The sequence below is a fragment of the Daphnia pulex genome, chromosome 12 (assembly GCF_021134715.1).
Source record: "Daphnia pulex isolate KAP4 chromosome 12, ASM2113471v1".
Classification (NCBI taxonomy): Eukaryota; Metazoa; Arthropoda; class Branchiopoda; order Diplostraca; family Daphniidae; genus Daphnia; species Daphnia pulex.
Genome location: NC_060028.1, coordinates 5,053,567 through 5,072,106, shown reverse-complemented (window position 1 = coordinate 5,072,106; position 18,540 = coordinate 5,053,567). Strand labels below are relative to the sequence as shown.

The 18,540-nt window shown below is 36.3% G+C and overlaps 4 protein-coding genes across 8 annotated transcripts; 3 read left to right on the top strand and 1 right to left on the bottom strand.

Annotated features, from left to right (window-relative positions):
- The first annotated feature begins 4,445 nt into the window (after positions 1–4,445).
- On the top strand, positions 4,446–6,105 carry LOC124208775 (serine/threonine-protein kinase/endoribonuclease IRE2-like). Of its 2 annotated transcripts, none has more exons than XM_046606648.1 (5): positions 4,446–4,561; positions 4,694–4,887; positions 4,954–5,067; positions 5,141–5,874; positions 5,946–6,105. In XM_046606648.1, exons 1-4 carry the CDS (start codon positions 4,525–4,527, stop codon positions 5,192–5,194), a joined length of 399 nt encoding a protein of 132 aa, XP_046462604.1. In that variant the 5' UTR covers positions 4,446–4,524; the 3' UTR covers positions 5,195–5,874; positions 5,946–6,105. The 2 variants fall into 2 exon arrangements, with proteins under 2 accessions (XP_046462604.1, XP_046462603.1); XM_046606647.1 differs by having other exon boundaries at positions 4,954–5,063; positions 5,946–6,100.
- Positions 5,918–7,195, top strand: LOC124209966 (caspase-8-like). Its single transcript, XM_046608217.1, has 4 exons — positions 5,918–5,928; positions 6,023–6,303; positions 6,359–6,445; positions 6,515–7,195. Exons 1-4 carry the CDS (start codon positions 5,918–5,920, stop codon positions 6,538–6,540), a joined length of 405 nt encoding a protein of 134 aa, XP_046464173.1. The 3' UTR covers positions 6,541–7,195.
- A 119-nt stretch (positions 7,196–7,314) lies between these two features.
- On the top strand, positions 7,315–10,056 carry LOC124208773 (serine/threonine-protein kinase/endoribonuclease IRE1-like). Of its 4 annotated transcripts, XM_046606646.1 has the most exons (5): positions 7,316–7,674; positions 7,752–8,031; positions 8,102–8,827; positions 8,895–9,468; positions 9,530–10,056. In XM_046606646.1, exons 4-5 carry the CDS (start codon positions 8,958–8,960, stop codon positions 9,967–9,969), a joined length of 951 nt encoding a protein of 316 aa, XP_046462602.1. In that variant the 5' UTR covers positions 7,316–7,674; positions 7,752–8,031; positions 8,102–8,827; positions 8,895–8,957; the 3' UTR covers positions 9,970–10,056. The 4 variants fall into 4 exon arrangements, with proteins under 4 accessions (XP_046462601.1, XP_046462599.1, XP_046462602.1 ...); XM_046606644.1 differs by lacking the exons at positions 8,895–9,468; positions 9,530–10,056 and having other exon boundaries at positions 7,317–7,428; positions 7,489–7,674; XM_046606645.1 differs by lacking the exons at positions 8,895–9,468; positions 9,530–10,056 and having other exon boundaries at positions 7,315–7,650.
- Positions 10,057–10,681: 625 nt separating this feature from the next.
- Positions 10,682–13,148, bottom strand: LOC124208772. The gene is made up of 13 exons (XM_046606642.1): positions 12,925–13,148; positions 12,706–12,855; positions 12,558–12,635; positions 12,449–12,474; positions 12,256–12,381; positions 12,044–12,119; positions 11,867–11,941; positions 11,703–11,785; positions 11,497–11,614; positions 11,274–11,361; positions 11,091–11,109; positions 10,999–11,030; positions 10,682–10,917 (listed from the first exon to the last, which is right to left on the bottom strand). Exons 1-13 carry the CDS (start codon positions 13,076–13,078, stop codon positions 10,824–10,826), a joined length of 1,119 nt encoding a protein of 372 aa, XP_046462598.1. The 5' UTR covers positions 13,079–13,148; the 3' UTR covers positions 10,682–10,823.
- Between the last annotated feature and the right edge of the window lie 5,392 nt (positions 13,149–18,540).

Genomic DNA, 18,540 nt, shown 5'->3' with positions numbered 1-18,540 from the left:
ACCATGCTTCTGGTGACCAAATACCTGGCTGCATCCAGTTATTGTCTATGTAGTTAAAGAATTTGTCCAGCAAACCAATTTTGAGGTTTGCGACCTTTTTCTTCAACTTTAAGAATACTTTTCTTATTTTGGTTTGCACAAAACTTTAACTCTGGAATTAGGGTGATAATTTTTTGGCCGAATTACATATTTTTTTGTTTTGGCCGAAATCATACAAAAAAAATACCGTGGCCGAATAAATAAAATACAAAAGTTTTTAGCCGAATGCGATTTTATTTCATTGTTTGATTCGGCCTTTGGCCAAATACAACATTAAAAAATGTAGAATTCGGCCAACGGCCGAATCATATAAAAATAATTACATGATTCGGCTAAAATTATTGGCCGAATCGTACGTATACCTCAAAATGAGATGCAACAATTTCAAGCTAGTTCAAGAAACTATCGTTGAACATTGAACACATGTAATTGATCAACTTCCCTCCACTCGTCAACCAAATTTTTAACTTTCCTTCTACGCCCCAACACCATTCATTAAAACAAACTTCTCATGTTTTATAAAACAATCTATGAAAATTTGATCCAACTAGTTTGAAGATATGGTAGTTTTACTAATCAATGTTATTTCTTTTAGATGGCTGATGATGCGCCAGGATTGGATGCCAATGATGATGCTCCTGAATTGGATGCGAAAGAAGAATGGGACTGCTTCAAGTAATTTTATTAATCTGTCTATTGTTTCAATTCCATGTTTTAAATTTTTCAATTGCATATTTTTCTAGATGTGGGGCAAAAAACGATCGCAATTTTAAATTTTGCCAAAGGTGTTTTAGATGCGGTAAGTGAGGCTGCAAAATGGGGAGTCCCTAATTTGCACGAAATACCTGCGCGCTTAAGTCTTAACCTAACTTAACCTAACCTAACCTATTTAGTTTAATTCTAATCATCTTTTTTTTTTTTTTTTTTTTTTTTTTTAGAAACCGATGTGGACTCTTCAGAAAGTATCTGCCCCGATTCTTTCTTCCAATTTGATTATTATGGAGGAGAAGATGAAGCGGAGATAGAAGTAGAAGAAGAAGAAGAGATCGAAGAACAAGAAGAAGTTGTCCCGGTCGAGAACGAGGAAGCAGTCGCCGGTCCGAGTAAGCCGAAGGAAATTCTCAAAAAGGAGGCTAAACGCCGGACTTACAAGGAGAGGGAGAGAATGAGGCGTGAGGAGGAGAAAAAGAAAGTAACTGACGATGTCAATTCTCTGGCTAAAACTTTTGATGAGCAATGTAGCTCTGGTAAGTATAGTATGGTATGTGTGATTTCAACTAAATTTTTTCTAATATCATGTCTTATTCTACAGATGAGGATGATTCGTCAGCAAATTTGAAGAAATAGTTCAAGCACAACTAGAATTCCCGTCCATTCTCTTTCTTGCTGGATGACGAGTCGTCATACATGCCCACTGGAAAATAGCTAATGAGATTCTTATAGGCTAATTACTCGAAAAATTTGATTCAATGGATGTACTGTTCAACTTTGTAAACTTAGGGCTATTTTGTTTACAAGATCAATCTGATTAAGTAAATTTTTGATCGCTCAGCTTTCACGGTTTGATCGCGAAGGCTTTAAATACCTGGTCAAAGTGTCGGGACTTTCGAATGAGTAAACATTTAGGAAAGCAGCCTAATCATTCTGGCCAAAGAGGATCATATGGATGGATTTCTCCCTATCCCCCCAAGAATGATGCTCAGGAGATTAAAACACATCCTTCCGAAGATGTTAGATACGTTAATCATCGTAGTTGATTAACGGTAAATTTTCCTTGTAAATTTGAAAAGAGACAAATCAAAAGGAAAGGGTTCTAAAGGGGAGGGGGAAATTGCCTCAGGGTTAAGGAGGGAGTTAGGAAGTGCCTTCGGCAGTGTTAAAAACGAATCACTGACATGTATAGTGCAAGCGCAAAAAAAAAGGAGGAGCAGGAGGAACATTGAAACGAGGTAGATATGTAAAACAACATTATTGAAACAAACGGGAAAAATGATCGTACGCTATTACGCTAAAGTAAACGTGACAACGATAAATTGGCATGAATAAATCCATGTTCGTGGGTCACAAAAGGTGAAAAAATACAGTGGGTACCGAAAGTATCCGTACGGCTGAGAGGATCAGTAGGGAAAACGCGTTTTTCAAAACGCTCCCAAAAATAGAATTCTCGGTGGAATTCAATAAAATTTTTTTCAAAGGTTAACATTAAGGCGGGGTATCATGTGATTTTTTTGGGGAATTTTTCAACAATGCGATAGGTGGTTTTTATCGCGTTGCGTAAGTATCCGTACGGCCGAGAGGCCCAGTAGGGAATGGGCTTACTTTGGAGGCCTGTTATTCAGTAACTACGTAATATTATAGGGTGGGAAATTTCTTAAAAAAAAGAGCTGCATTAGCTCTATCTGTGGTCATAAGATCACATTTTTTAAGTTTCATTTATAGTAATGAAATCAAAAATGAAAACACGAATTATAAGTTTTCCGTTTTCTTCCCCTCGATTCCCCATCACCAGTGTTGCCATATCAAAAAATATTTACCCTTTCTCTTTCTCCCTCTTCCGTCCAAGGGAAGAAAGAGATTTTGGGATATGGCAACACTGGTGATGGGGAATCGAGGGGAAGAAAACGGAAAACTTATAATTCGTGTTTTCATTTTTGATTTCATTACTATAAATGAAACTTAAAAAATGTGATCTTATGACCACAGATAGAGCTAATGCAGCTCTTTTTTTTAAGAAATTTCCCACCCTATAATATTACGTAGTTACTGAATAACAGGCCTCCAAAGTAAGCCCATTCCCTACTGGGCCTCTCGGCCGTACGGATACTTACGCAACGCGATAAAAACCACCTATCGCATTGTTGAAAAATTCCCCAAAAAAATCACATGATACCCCGCCTTAATGTTAACCTTTGAAAAAATTTTTATTGAATTCCACCGAGAATTCTATTTTTGGGAGCGTTTTGAAAAACGCGTTTTCCCTACTGATCCTCTCAGCCGTACGGATACTTTCGGTACCCACTGTATAACGAAATATTTCTAGATTTTATACCAAATTGTTTTGCAAATGAAATTATTCATGACTCAACACTAGTAGCCTACACTAACTTATATCGACAAATTCGAATTTTTAAACCGTATTGATTTGACTACGGCATTGGAGAAAAGGGAGGGTCAACAAAATTTTCGCCAAATGGTAATGGACTAATGGTTATACTAAAGTCGGAAGTACCAACGAGAGAAAAAATATGAATGATGACAGGGACGTCAGCATACTACAATCGCTAAGGGTGTTGGAAGTGCCTTCGGCTATGTAAAAGAGATGCGTGATCCACCCGACGATCCACCCATGTACTGTTATTTTGGATATGATAAAGGGAGGGGAAGGAAAGAAAAGACGGAGAATGATTTTTGTATTAAAACGACGAGAGTAGTCTATTAAGACAAAAACGTAACAAACCGCAGAAAAATTAAACGTAAGATATTAGATAATATAATGTATGCGTGAGCGTGACTACGATAAATTGGCATCGATCGTGAGTTACCTCCGAACTTTAATCAAATATTTTTTTTATGGCAAATTTTTGTTTTGCTTTGCTTTATTTATACGTTCTGCCGCATTGCACAGCACACGGCAAGTATAGTAGCACAGCATGGACGGAAACTAGGCCTATCGCGAATTAACGAAATAGAAAAAATTAACGAAATTTCTCTTACAGATCTCTTCTATTAGTTGTTTTACAAATGAAATTGTTCATGGCTCAGCACGGCTCAGCATTAGTATTACATTACTCACTAATAACGTAAAGCTGATTAATATTTGAGTTTTGGGTTGTTTATTACTACCATGGTTTTACTTTACTTCTTTAGCTTCTTAACTCGCTCCTTAACGACTCAGACGAAACATATTGAAGTGTGATCAGTATATCTTTTCATGGTTATTAAAAAAAAAGGTTTTCAATGGTCTGTACCGTATTTCTTTTATAAGCAGTTGCAGCGCTTTTAGTCAATTGTAACTTAGTACCGGTAAGAACTTTCGCTTTGCAATACCTTTAGGGCTTTAGGATTTAATTAGCTTAACAATATCTGAACAATATACAGTTTAGTATACTGCTGAGACGGAAGACTGTAGGAACGTGTGCCAAAATCCTAAAGTGAATTTCGGAGTTTTTCACTGTCACAAACGGGTTTATGCGAATGCGAAAAAATACCTCAGGCTGGGAAATCGGCGGCTTGCCATATTAAAAGATTCGTATGTCACTAGGAATCAAGCACTCATTCGTTGCATCAAGGACAAGACGACAAAAACATCTAAGGGTGTGCTGATACAAGGCGGGACAGCCGCTTTGGTTTCAACCCATTGACGCTATATAGGACAGTCTACTATATATATTCCACTTGAGATTGTTGCAACATATTCAGTCTAGCTACAAAAACCAGACCCTTAATTATAAATTTCCCAGTTTTCCGAAGCAGAACTCCAGCAAAATGGCCGCAAAACCTGAGAACTCGAATACAAATTTAGGTAAATACAAATTTTCATCTTGAATATTATGGAATATTTTATCGTACAAAGCAAGATAAATATGTAATAACTGGCACATGTAGTTGAAGTTCGAAAATTGCATTATTTCGTTTATTTCGATTCAACATTTAGAGCGCAAAGGGAAACTAAGTTTTGATAAATCACTAAGCTGTCCAAACGAAACCGGAGAAAATCCCACTACATTCAAAACTCACGTTTTTCGAGGGACTTTTGAAAACAAGATGTTTGCCTGTATACGACGGTATGAAAAAGACAGTTTGAAATTGAATCTTATGTGTCACACAAGAGAAACCCCACCAGGAGAAGTAAGTCTCTCATTCGCATATATGGCACTTTTGAAATTTTTCCATTAATTGTGACAATTTCACAAGGGTAAAGCGATCGATGAAATCCAAAGAGACATCGACGTCCTTCAACAACCAAAGCATCTACAAGAAAATTTCATTCGTTATTTATGTAGTGAAAAAGATGACGACTTTTTGCAAGTACCGTACATAATTTGCTCTTTTTAAAAAATTTCACGAAAGATAACAAATATTTTTCACAAATAATTCCCAGTTATGTCGCCACAGAGTGGTGCATCTGTTCCGTGGAAGACCTCTACGAAGGTAAAGGCAACGGATTCAACTGGGCGAAGGAGAAGATTGACAAGGAACTAATCAAGGAATCACTGGGAGAAAAAGAAATATTACGACAAGCGGCCGAAGGACTTGCATTTTTACATGCGCTGGGGTTTGTCCACCGAAACCTAAAGCCCAGCAACTTTCTGATCGCCCAGCTTCAACAGTTTCGTTGCGATCGATTTCACTACTTGGTCAAACTCTCGGATTTTCGTATGAGTAAAAAACCGATTGATTGTCCCATTGTTTCTGACACGAAAGGGTCGAAAGGATGGACCTACCCGAAACCGGCAACACTGAATACCGAAGCAAAAACGTCGACCTATACCAGCGCGGGGATGTATTTTTCCTTGGTTGCTTTTTTCATTACGTTTTAACCAAAGGCAAACATCCATTCGGAGATACCACCTCCATCCGCGAAAGAAAAATCAATGATCCTAATCATTTTGTGTATCGCAATGATTGGAATCCAAACATTTTCGGAGAGAATGATGACCGACGAGCCGTCACTCTTCTAAAGGATATGATTAAATTCAATCTGAATGACATATGTGCTCTAGACAAAATCTTTGGATCGCGTTATTCTTTACCGCATAATTTTACAAGCTATACGGTCTACCGGGTGTCAAACCGGGGCTGTGCGTCATATTTAACCAGGAGAAATTTGAAAATGTAAATTTCTTATTGATCTACAATTTATTTGAATAATGCAATAATGAAGCATGTGTAATAATTATTTTCAGAAATCCTTTCGCGATGGAAGTCATGTTGACAAAGAGTCCCTAAGGCGTGTGTTTAAAGAATTTTGATTTGACGTAAGAATTTTTGAGGACTTGAAAGTTAAAAATCTTTGCTATAGCATCGAAGATTTGGCAAAGTATGATTTCTCTTCCTACGCCAGCCTCGTTGTTTGCATCCTTTCGCATAGAAATGAAGGTGCCGTTGCAGGAGTTGATGGTAAAATAATTAAGATCAATGAACTCAAGTATAAATTCAACAGCAACCACTGCCCCACCCTGAACGGCAAGCCGAAAATTTGGATTATACAAGCGTGTCAGGGTAGTGGCATTCAATATCCCATACAACCAAATAGTTGCCAAGGTGGGAAAAATTATACGATTTTGTTTGCAACGAATAATTGAAAATTTTTTTATAGGTTACACATCCTCAAGTTCAGATAGTGGAACGAACGTTTCGCAACAAGGTTTTACTGGAATGCCAGTCCCGATTAAGCAACGGAAAGGTTAATTAAATTTGAGGTAAATGTTATAAATTAGGATCGTAATTTGAACAATGAATTATCTACATAAAGTAGAATCACCGAAAGCAGAAAACTAAAAAAAACGGCCACCTTAATTGATGGATTTTCTTGATGTAAGAGCCTCTATTCTTGGTTATGTATCACATATCGTCGCGGAGACGTTGGTATAATTTTGATACTCGTGTTCTTTTCTTATTTCAGTTTGTCATTAGTATAGCTTATGATTTGTCAACTTATGTAATCCAAGATCTCACATGATTATGTATATCTGTGCAGAGAAATGGAAGAGGAATATTTGAACAGCAACACATTAAACCGGGAACTAAAATCATTAAAAGATATTCTCAAAAACGTGCAAAACCATATAAGTTCTGCAAATATTATATGGAAAGACGAAAATGGGGAAAATACTGAAGTCAAGCAGACTATGGAATGGAGAGCGTCTATGAGTGCCGAATTGCATTTAAGAAAGCCGATACACCGGGTGTTGCAAGCTTTACTAGCTTAGAACGTTAATAGTTCATATAAGTTTATAACCTTAATATAAATTACAAGTAGGCTAGAAAGAATATTTAAATATTTCTTTTCATATTCCTTTTTGGCCCAATTTTTGTATTAACTGACACAAGTGTGGAATAACGTAGCCTGAGTAAGAAAAACCATTTTAACCTTATACTTTAAAGATAAGATAAGACTGGTTTTCGTTCAAATTCCATCTAATATAATGTTTCATTCAGTGTGGCATCGATTCAATGCGTTGCAACTTTTAACATGTTTTGAAATATATACTATCTCAGCACTATCTTTTTATTCTGTGGGTTCTGAGATAGCTGCCTTCGCTATCCCATGATTTGGGAGCTGCTTGCAATAAGTAGTTCTCACTTAAGAGCAGTATCCACAACACATCAAGTAACGTTCTGGGAGCATAAAAAGGAGTCAATAGTGCGGTCAAAATTTAAATAATCGTAATATATCGAATATCCTTAAGTTCAATATTTCCTCCGTTATTTCTAAATTGAAAATAGAGATCACCCTCTTTTCTCATTCACGCATCTCTCACTTACGATTATATTTTGAAGTCTTGATCTGCTGAAAAACATTTCTCTATAATCGTACCTGTTCTAGTGTGATTAATATCTAAAAGAGCGAGAAAGTGAGTTAATTAAGCATGGCCTCTGGGGAATCAGATAAGAGGAAGCGAAACTTTAATGGTAACTTTTTTTTTGCTATATAGCACCACATATCAGCTAGCTGCAAATTAATTATTTTCTTATCTGTATTTTTTAAGAATCGGACGAGAATTCCATCCAAGTTGAAAACATAACATATTTCGAATCAAAAAATCAAAGTAAGTTCTCTAAAAAACCAAATACAACTTGTCAAATTTTCCGTGGTAAGTTAGAAAACGGAACAAAGGCCTTCATTCGAAAGTTTGAGGTAGCAAGAGTTCAACAGAAAGATTTAGAGTTCCAACGAGACATCGAACTCCTCCGTGAGCCAGAAAGAACATCACACATGCACAAAAGTTTCATTCATTACTTCTGCTTCATAAAGCATGGCGAGTTTTAGTAAGCAGATTTATATATTATCGCTCGAGTCTGTAATTTTTTAAAATAATGTTTCAAAAATTTCAAATAGCTATGTCGCTACTGAATGGTGCATTTGCTCCGTAGAAGATCTTTACGATATTAGAAGGAATGGACACAATTGGGAAGGGAATGAGATTGACACGAAATTAATCAAGGAATCACTGGGAGGAAAAAAAGAATTATTACGACAAGCTACAGAAGGAGTTGCATTTTTACATGCGATGGGCTTTGTCCACCGAAACCTAAAGCCAAGTAACTTTTTGATCGCTCAGCTTTCACGGCTTGATCGCGAAGGCTTTAAATACCTGGTCAAAGTGTCGGACTTTCGAATGAGTAAACATTTAGGAAAGCAGCCTAATCATTCTGGCCAAAGAGGATCAGATGGATGGATTTCTCCCTATCCCCCCAAGAATGATCCTCAGGAGATTAAAACACATCCGTCCGAAGATGTGTTTATTCTCGGCTGCTTTTTCCACTACGTTTTGACCAATGGCAAACATCCATTTGGAGACAACGGAATCGAACGAGAGCTTAACGTAAAAACACATTATTATGAAGTCTATCTTGCCAAATGGAAACCAGAAATTGAAGAAATACAAGCTATTAGTCTTGTAAAGGATATGATTAAATACGACCCAGAAGAAAGACCAGCTCTCAAAACAATTCTTGGTCGGGCTTACTTTTTACCCGATGATTACACTACAAGCTTTACGACTTACAAGCTGAAGTAAAACCGGGACTCTGCGTTATCTTCAACCAAGAGACTTTTGATAATGTAAAAATGTTTTATTTGCTGGCTAAATCGAATTATTATTTTAAAATTGTCATATAAATATTTGCAGAAAGACGACAACCGCGAAGGTACCAATAAAGACGCAGAAGAATTAAACGACGTTTTCAAAGAAATGGGCTTTGACGTGGAAAACCACAAAAACTTAACGGCGAAACAACTTTGCAATGAAATAGAAAAGTTGAGAGAAAAAAATTTTTCCAATTATGCTTCTCTTGTTGTGTGCATTCTCTCGCACGGCGATGAAGGAACAGTTTTTGGCACAGACGGCGATCAGGTGTCGATTGAAGATGTCAAGAAACAATTTAACAATTTCAATTGCCGTGATCTTATTGACAAGCCCAAAATTTGGATCATTCAAGCTTGTCAGGGAAATCAACTGCAAGAAGATTTGGAAAAATCAATAAAGTCACTTACACCAAAGAAGCCTGAATCAATAGGAAATTTAGTTTGGCTGATACTAACCCGCATAACCAATTATTTCTTTAATAATAGCGTCAAACAAGAAATTCAACGTCAACAAGTTATTTTAAAACCCCCAGATATTCCACGACCTTCTGTGTCGGATGTTCTTGATATAAGAGCCACTGTACCTGGATTCTTAAGTTACCGTAACGCAAACACAGGTAAGAAGAAAAAAAATCGCCTTTATTTATTAATCTATTTTTTTAAAATAAATATGATCAGGTAGTACCTTGATACGAAACCTTTGCAAGCAACTGCGAGCGGCATTCTTGAAAGAGGACGGCGAACAATCGAATCGCCATCTAGAAGATGTACTTAAAATGGTCCAGAAATCGATTAGTAAAGAAATTGGTTGGTTGCCGGCCACCAAAATTGATTGGGAAAGCTTAGACGCCATGAAAAAGCGAATCGAAGATAACATCAAAATTCTTGAAGAGGAAAAAGCAACGAACATGGAAGAAAGAATTAAAGCAGAAAAAAATAAACTTACTAAAAAGGATGTTACTGAAAAAGATGTAACAGAAAGCGGAAACAAAATCAATCTTACATTCAAAAAAATTTTTGATGAAGAAAAACGAAAATCAATATTTGTTCGTCCATGTCATCAGACCATCGAGTGGCGTTCTACTTTGATGAATTTTATTAGGTTTGAAAAAAAATAACGGGAATTTTTCTCGATCGTTTTCTTTTCCTGTAAAAGTTTCGCAATATAGTCAGGTTTGATATACAATACATTCAGATTGGTTATACATTCTCTTAATTATGATCAAGACCAAATGAGCGATGGATAAAAAAATAAGAGTAAATACTGTAGATATTTAAGTAACTACCGGTACTAAATTTAATTTTCAAGTTTTTACTATAGGCCAACGCCTACCGGTACTTAGATTATTAATTATGATTTTATTATTAATGAGTAAAGCTGGATGTTATGTTATTGATGAAAGCCAAAGAGAAAGAGAGACATCAACAAACGCCCTTCAATAAGAACCACACCATCTAAACGAAACATTTATTCGTATTTTTTATTTCTTGACGAACATAATGACTTTTTGTACGGAAAGAATTTTCTCTTACAAAATTTCCTGTAAAAGATTAAATTATTATATTATTTATTCAAATACTATAATATTAAGTTAAATTATTCAATTCCATTAAGCAAGGCTGAGATGTTCAATTCTTTTCAGCGTGGATTCTTCCAAAAAAATTTCTTCTTCGGCGTTCATAATTAATTTAGAAAAAAAAATTTGTAAATACAGATTAAAATTTATCTCCTTTGCTTTCTACTACTAGACTACAAGTTGCTACAATAAGTACTTCTTGGTACTTGGTTACAAAATTTAATTTCTCTTTTAATAAATTATCACCAATAGCTTTTGCTTAGCTAATACATTTATTGTTAATGTTACTATAAATTTAGTGGCATACGGTATTTCAATTTTATAGGGAACATTCACGCAGGGAACTTTACATCAAAGGGAAGTTTAAATAACCGCCGTTATACTGTTAAATTTCCTTACAGTTCACAAATAAAATAGAAAGGGGTATAGCCTTCGCCACTACAAATGATGTCACTCCAACGTCCAGCATAGTCGGTCCCATAAAACAATCTGAAATTTAATTTAATCATGGAACTTTGAATCACTCTTAACAATTTACTAATTATCGTAGGAAAAAAATATATATATCACCTGACGCAGTAACCAGTGGCCATGTCATCAGGCTATAAAAAAAAAATAAAAATAAATAACGTTCATTTTAGTACCAAAGTTAAATGAACTACCTGACCAGGATACCAGTTCCTTTGAAAAACAAGGAAGTAAACAGAGAATAGCACGGTTCGCGTCACGAGCAAAGTATTTGTTGCCAAAATTTGTTGACGAGATTAGTATTGTGCAAAAAAAAAAATTTGGCGCATATTAGTCCTGATTATACATAGCTATAGTGTTATTGAGGCTACGCTTACGTGGCAGTAAAGGGTTGGTTAGATCCAGTCCATACGTAACCGGTTCCTCCCCATTGCCCTGAAGTCCAGTAAGCATATTTATCTAGACCTATAATTTAATAAGAATTAAAAAGTATAAGTAAAACTGAAGAAGAAACTCTTTATATTAATCTGAATATAATAAATAAAAATAAAAATATGGAAACGGCAAAAAAGCAGATCAAAAGTGCTGGATAGTGGATACCAGAACTTGCACTCGTAATATAGTTGTCAATGAGTGAAATTTCTGTCTGTGTTTCTAAACCGAGTAAAGTTGCTCCGTTGCTTCGACAATACGAATCGCCAATATACCAACTGTCAACCTTGGAAGAAAGGCGGGATAATAAATGTATTCATCATTTTAAATCATGTTTGCAGAAGAATGCCTAATTTTGTATAAGTTTTAGTTACCTTGTAAAGCGAGAAACAGTAACACTTTCCGTTCAATGTTTCACACCTGACTGATTCCGAGCCGAGGTTCGAGGGACAAGAGCCTATAAAGGAAACAGGGCAGAGAAGAGAAAGTCTACATAAAACACTTTTTAAATTGTAAATGTGGCAAGGTAAATAAATACCTGGAAGCGGAGTCGTTGATGAAGAAGAAGTGGAACCGGTGCTTTGTGTTGACAACGGTGGGGTTACCGTTTGATCTATTTAAAAATATTATGTGGAACACGTTTCAAAATGACAAACAAAACCACGAAATTTAAATAAAATAAAAAGGAAAATTCTCCGCTTCAAGACAGCCCTACCTGATGATTCGACAACGAGATTATCGATTGCCACAGCGTCCGAATTGCCAGAATTACAGAACCCATATATCGAAATCTAAATAACTCGTAAGATGTTTGTTTTAAATTAAAATTATTAAAATTATCCTTAAATAATACTAATTATAAAATGACAAAAAGAAATAAAAGTAAAAAAAAAAAAAGAAAACACGATTTAATTAATTAAAACTCACTCTCGTTTGAGCGGATTGAGTGGCTGGAATCAAAACAGATATACTACGCCATTCAAAGTTGGTTGGTGTTGAATATTCTACCAAACTTAATATCCTCTCTTGAATACCGTTATTTGACCAATAGACCTTTGAAAATGAGAGACTAACATAATGAACATGTTATTCCTTTTAAACAGATTAATAACGTATATACTTGAATATTGTTAACTTGAGTTGGATCTGAGGCAGAAAGAATTAAAACCATTTAAAACACAATCAATTAAATAATCACAAAAAGTTATTGTTATTGTCAACACAAAAACCTGATCGTATCCAGAAGGATAGACGAAGCTGATCTCCCGGATCAACAGTGAATTGTTCTGATCGTAAAACAGCTTGACCTTATTCAAAGATAAAAAGATTTGCATCTGTATTTCAAATTGGAAACGATTATAACATAAAATAACAAACCAGAAGTGTCAGTCGGACGGTTAACGCGGAGGTATTTTGTACCCGATGGTGGTGTAGGAGCAGGTTGCGTGGGATCAAAGGGCGTACTCAAATCTTCTATATTCCATCTTGCATCAGCTGCTGATTCATCTATCCATGGTGACATGGTTCCTTTTGAATATAAATTGTTTCTTTAAAGAGCAACAGCCTTACAAATATTTCAATAACATTTCGCTATACCTGATTCAAAATCACTCAGCTGGAGTACGCGTTCGCTTGCACGATGTGGAAATGCGTTGGAAACTTCATTCAACTTTTCTCCATCACTTAATCGGAAAGAAGTCGACAGTAGGGGAAATGAAAAAAATAAAATGAATGCCACCGACACTTCCATATTGATTGTGTTGTACTAAAAATTCTAGCGCGCACTGTCCTTTATTTTTAACAGCAGTACGAGATCGAAATCATGAAGGACATCTCTCAATTTGACCATCTTATCAGTGGGACGGCTCAAATACGATCTCGTGATATCAATAACATATTATTGCTGACGACATTGGGTAAACAAATATTACTAACTGACAATGCAAAATTGTGAGATAGGTGATTGCAAGTATCTTTCATGTCTCAACTATAGTAGACCTGTCTATACGAAAGTTTATCAGCGCCGATCAGCGCCTATGCTATGATGGTTATGTGCTTTGTATAAAACTTATTTTTGTCTGGTTTTTCATTTTAAAAATCATCATTTTTAAATCGTGTAAGTCACATGTTGCGCGTGCATTTTACTTTGCGCAAATTTTTATTTAAAAAACTTACTTCTAACGGTACTATTGCAAATTTTACTTAATAAAGTACTTCATAAAGTATCTCCGAAGAAATCTAAAGCTCAGTTGAAGTAATATTTTTATGACCGCTGACCGCTGATTTTCATTGTACTGAATGTACTACTAGGCTCGACTAGGCTACGGTAGGGGCTACGTTTGCCCTGCTCATCGCCATTCGTCGAGAGAGGAGGAGAAATGGGAGTGACCGAATTTGCCTTGTGGTAGATAGCCGAATGCAGGGAAAAGAAACCTTACATCGGAAGCGAAAAATAAACAAGTAGAAAAATACGAGAGAAAGAAATCGTTACAGCAGAACAAATTTTCAAGTTGACATTTATTTTCTCATGCCCCATTTTCAGTTGATTTAATCGCTTGATAAATGATAGATACTCGAAACAATGTAAGCAATGTATCTGCATGCAAAGTGCAAACCTTTTTAGTGATAAATGGGTTGGTAAAGCCTTCTCTATCCAGTAACAGATGTCGCTGACGTTTTGCAGTGGTTGAGCGTGATAATTATGTTTAAACGGTTTATTAAGCATGCACAGCAGGTCTATATTTCACATACTTACTACTTCACTGGCAATTGTTTGCAAATAAAATAGTATCGTTCGTAATAAAATAACAAGTGTCAAATAGGGCAGGAATCGGAGCTCCGTCTGTAAGCGGCGCCATGCTCCGCTTGTCTTCCAATACAAATCCTCGCTACATAGTACATACTACAACACCCGCCAAGCTCATGGTTTATAATAAATATATTTCACCTAGAAAATCCCATCTACTTCCCCGCGCTCTCCCTACCGTCGGCTCTGCACCTATTAACGGTGGTTTATGGGCCGGCAGCCACGAGTCCACGACTAGCTGGGCAGACGCCGGTCAGTGAATGTAAAATGTCAGTCATCGATTTTTTAAACCGGCTTTACACACCTAGTCACACTCATATGCCCTACAAAATGTCTACCTCTGCATTTGTATTTCTCCAGTCAACAACCTCCGGCAATTCAAAACTCTTATTGGCTTTATTAGTTGCTTCTCGTGACCCGCACCCCCTTCAAACAAAATAATCAAACCAAACCCAAAAGTAATAACAATGAAATATAATTTTATGCATATCGTCAAATTCGCACTGTTAACACCAATATTATACAGTGTGATCGTGAATAAAATTTGGTTTCAAAAAACGAATCAAAGCTGAGGTGATAAGCAAAAATCACAACAATGAAGGTTTAGCAGTTTTACAGTATTCAGTGGTATACCATTTTTAAAATAAGAAAGTCTCACACGATAACAATTTGACAGAAAAAAGAACGGAAAATTGCAAGAGAGAGAACACGTACGTACTACACTGTGGAGCACACGTCGGGATATTGGTATACCATAATACGACACAAACTCATATATATATCAATACATCATTGCTTTATTCATTAAAATTCATTTGCTGAGTGGTTAAGAGAAATGGCAGCTAGTGGAGAATACAGTTGGAATGGCCCGAATGTAGGGAAAAAAGGATTCCGGATTTCTGTTGAGATCGTTACTGCATAATAAAGGTTGGCAATAAGCAGCTGGTGATCGGCTGTCGGGCATCGGAGGCAGTGTTGCAGAAACAGAATAGGAGGAAGCCATACTTGGGTCTGTCTGCTGTTGCTGCTGAGCTTGTCTTTTCCATTTAGTTCTGTCAAGAAAAAGTTCGACGTAAATCAACAACACACGTTGCGGATTTGTAGTAGGTCAGCGGTCAGCTATGTCAAGTCAGTTCTGAAATACAGTATATTTCACGGCTCTTTTGACGAGTTATACCAATTAATTCAGCTTCGAGTTCTATGGCCGTCCGTCTATAATACAACGTTACTTAAAGCCGCAGATCGATTCCATTTTCCATTGCATTAAAAAAGAAACTAGATGGGTCTACTATAAATTTCTATAAGAATCGAATTGTTTCATCCCTTGAAACCTTATCACATCATTATACCAGTCGTTAGAGATAGTCAGCGCATGTCAAGAATGCGGAAAGGGAAAGGGGCTGGGACTGGGGAAAAAGGGGCATGTCCGCAAGCTAACTGAACAGCAGCCACGAATTTGTGTAACTTTTAAAATGTTTGTTTGCTCATATATTCCACTAGCGGCTATCCCATGATTATTTTTCAATTGCTTTTTTTAAGTATAATTGTTTAATGTATAAAGAGGGATGCATAACCCAAACAAAAATATATTTTACTTCTTTTCAATAACACTTGAACGTTGGCTATGTAACGCAAAAGAAAATTGAAGAGATTAGTCTTACAGCAAACAAACAATTAGTTTTTAATGTAATTTGTTAGGTAGTGAGTCCGGAACACACTACATGAAGCAAATGAATGAGGCTTATACGCGGCTTACGTATCTTATTATGCAATTCTATCAATAGAACTAAATATGTAGATCGTATTTATATTTGCCCATTTTAAATGGGCCATTTATGAGTGCCTGCATCCAATTGTGTTTCACAACATTTCGGCTGGATTTTTCAGTTATAATTTTAGATAGATTTCCGTAATGTAGAAAATTTGTGGTATAATGTATGTAAAACAATTTTGGTACGAATCGTTGTGCACCGGTGCACGGTTTTGAGTTGTAGTTCTTACGATAAATGAGTTTTTTAACTTCTGTTTCCAGCCGGCGAAAGAAAGGGCAAAGGGTGTGAATTGTACATATTTTAATAACAGTTTTATAATTATGCATTTTTCTGAAACATAAAAACAACTAGCTAGCTGCTAGCTGCTTCTCTAAAGTTGTCAAGGCTGGCTTGGACTATAGGCGCAAAAGGACGCAACAAGCAGATAGGCTACGACAGTCTCGACTTGTAAACTGCGCAGCCGAATTGATTTCAAATAAATTTGTTTAGGCTATTTACTTGTTCCTTTGGATATTTGTAACTCAGATGCCGTATTCAATCCCATACATTTTACACGTATGAACTGGCAAAACAATGAAACCCAACCAAAAATAGATAAGATCTATATTATAGATAGGATTAAAGAAACGTAACCCATACGGTATATATAGGGATACACATAGTACATACTAACGAATAATAATCGCATCAAATACTGTGCATCTGGGAAATACGCTAAACTTTTCTATCAGACAACTCGCTGGTCATCCGTAAAGACATACGAATGCAGATATCGTTGGCAGAGGAAGGAAGGCGGAAGAGGAACGCAAACACTAAGGTGACGTCTCCCTTCGAACCGCCTAGCTATTGAAATCCTACACTAACGAGAAGCCATTCAGTGTTCTTCCTCACCTTTTGAAATCTCTAGTTCTATTTCTATGTCATAACGGAAGCAACGAACGAAAACATACCGTATCCTAAATTGGATGTTACACTTACGGCCCATTCCCCTCCATTCGCTTAGATACGACAAAATATACACATAGGCTATATGTTTGTAATAGATGCCAATATGCAAATCCATAAAAAATCAATCAGGTCTATATTGTGACATATTTAGGAAATGTGCAACCATCGCTGGAAATGACTACCAACATTTATTTGTGTCAAATTTGTCTTATTAAAGGTATTTATGTGCAAGAACTAAGAAGCCTTTCATAACTAAGCAATGCGTGATAGAAAAAGTGGATTTCATGAATAACGCTGGAATAACGCGATGGAGAGAGCACGTTTTCCGGACATCGCCGATTGTACCGAAATGGTGATATTTATGGTCAACCTTTCTATACCCATTTCAGAATGGTCAATTGCCGCTGGAAACCTCCCTGGCATATTGACTTATAGGCCATAATTTCATTTGTTGAACATACCTTCTGTTTTGATACCAGGTTTTCACTTGGGTTTCAGTGAGATTTAGAAGCTCTGCAACGTTTCCTCTGTCTGCGACTGAAAGATATTTTTGCGATCGAAATCTGCGCTCAAGAAATGCCAGCTGGGCATGGGTGAAAGCAGTTCGGCGACGACGAGGTTTCTTGTTGCTGCAGAGCATGCTCCCCTCCAGCTCAGAGCTCCGACGATGAACACGGCTGAATTGGCTTTCTTCTTTCTTAAAGTTGTGCTGTCCATTCTGGGAAGACTCGTTAACGAACAAGGGAGAGGTAGTTTTGCTGAAGAGTTTTTCGTCGTTGCTAGACGAGTTCAAATCGTCTTCATCTGTAAATTTTGAAAATACAAATATGACCCACAAAAACAGATGGTCGATTAGGCCTAAATATTTTAGTATTTAAAGGCGAGAATTTGGTATGCATACAAGAATTGCCGGCTCAAGTTATTGATTCCACCGCATATTGTTATTTTTACTTGTTGCGATTGCGAGCTACGTAGTTAAGTCATCAGTCATGTTAAAATTGTTTTTATTGCTCATTATTGAGTTCACTTTTAGTCTTATGTTATTAACATTTTACGGGGATTTTTTTTAAAATTATTTAAGAGCTTCAACTTAACATTTTAATCCCAAAAAATTATTTTAGCTAAAGAAGTTGTAAGATTAATGAAAACCATGGAAATGTGCGTTCATTTAAGAAAAACAACCAGGAAAATGGTAAAGAAGATCAAAGATTGAAATTGAACTGTACAAGTGTTACAAGGTGACGAAAATTCAAAAAGCGAAAATATTGGCTGATAAATTAATTGAAAGTGAAATTGATTTTTGGTGTGCAGATATAGGAACACGACCATTTAAGTCAATTAGTGAATTGAACCATGTTCATGATCGGACTGCCAGTTCTAATGACTAGAATGAAAAACACGAGGACGATGATACCGCTTATCGACGTATCATTCGCTTTGAACTATAAAGTTTGTGTATGACTACAGATGAACGATTTTTCAAGCAAGCAAAGTAACCATCATCGGAAGCTAAAATAAGCTTAAATTGACTGTCATAAATACGGCCGCTTAGTAATAATGGCTTCAAAATTTATTCTGCGAAATCAACAAAAATGAAAATGAAAAAAATGAAAATCTAAACGAATAACAACGATAGAACTGATCTGAAATAGACAAACGAATCTGTTTGTCATGTGGGGTGTAAGG

Coding starts and splice junctions, on each gene's coding strand:
- LOC124208775 (XM_046606647.1), top strand. CDS start 4,525: ATGGCCGCAAAACCTGAGAACTCGAATACAAATTTAG. Junction 4,562..4,693: donor GAACTCGAATACAAATTTAG/GTAAATACAAAT, acceptor TTCAACATTTAG/AGCGCAAAGGGAAACTAAGT. Junction 5,064..5,140: donor GAAAAAGATGACGACTTTTT/GCAAGTACCGTA, acceptor AATAATTCCCAG/TTATGTCGCCACAGAGTGGT.
- LOC124208772 (XM_046606642.1), bottom strand. CDS start 13,078: ATGGAAGTGTCGGTGGCATTCATTTTATTTTTTTCATTTCCCCTACTG. Junction 12,856..12,924: donor GCTGAGTGATTTTGAATCAG/GTATAGCGAAAT, acceptor TATATTCAAAAG/GAACCATGTCACCATGGATA. Junction 12,636..12,705: donor CCGTCCGACTGACACTTCTG/GTTTGTTATTTT, acceptor TCTTTGAATAAG/GTCAAGCTGTTTTACGATCA.
- LOC124209966 (XM_046608217.1), top strand. Junction 6,304..6,358: donor ACAACCAAATAGTTGCCAAG/GTGGGAAAAATT, acceptor ATTTTTTTATAG/GTTACACATCCTCAAGTTCA. Junction 6,446..6,514: donor CCCGATTAAGCAACGGAAAG/GTTAATTAAATT, acceptor ATCTACATAAAG/TAGAATCACCGAAAGCAGAA.
- LOC124208773 (XM_046606643.1), top strand. CDS start 7,632: ATGGCCTCTGGGGAATCAGATAAGAGGAAGCGAAACTTTAATG. Junction 7,675..7,751: donor GAGGAAGCGAAACTTTAATG/GTAACTTTTTTT, acceptor GTATTTTTTAAG/AATCGGACGAGAATTCCATC. Junction 8,032..8,101: donor ATAAAGCATGGCGAGTTTTA/GTAAGCAGATTT, acceptor AATTTCAAATAG/CTATGTCGCTACTGAATGGT.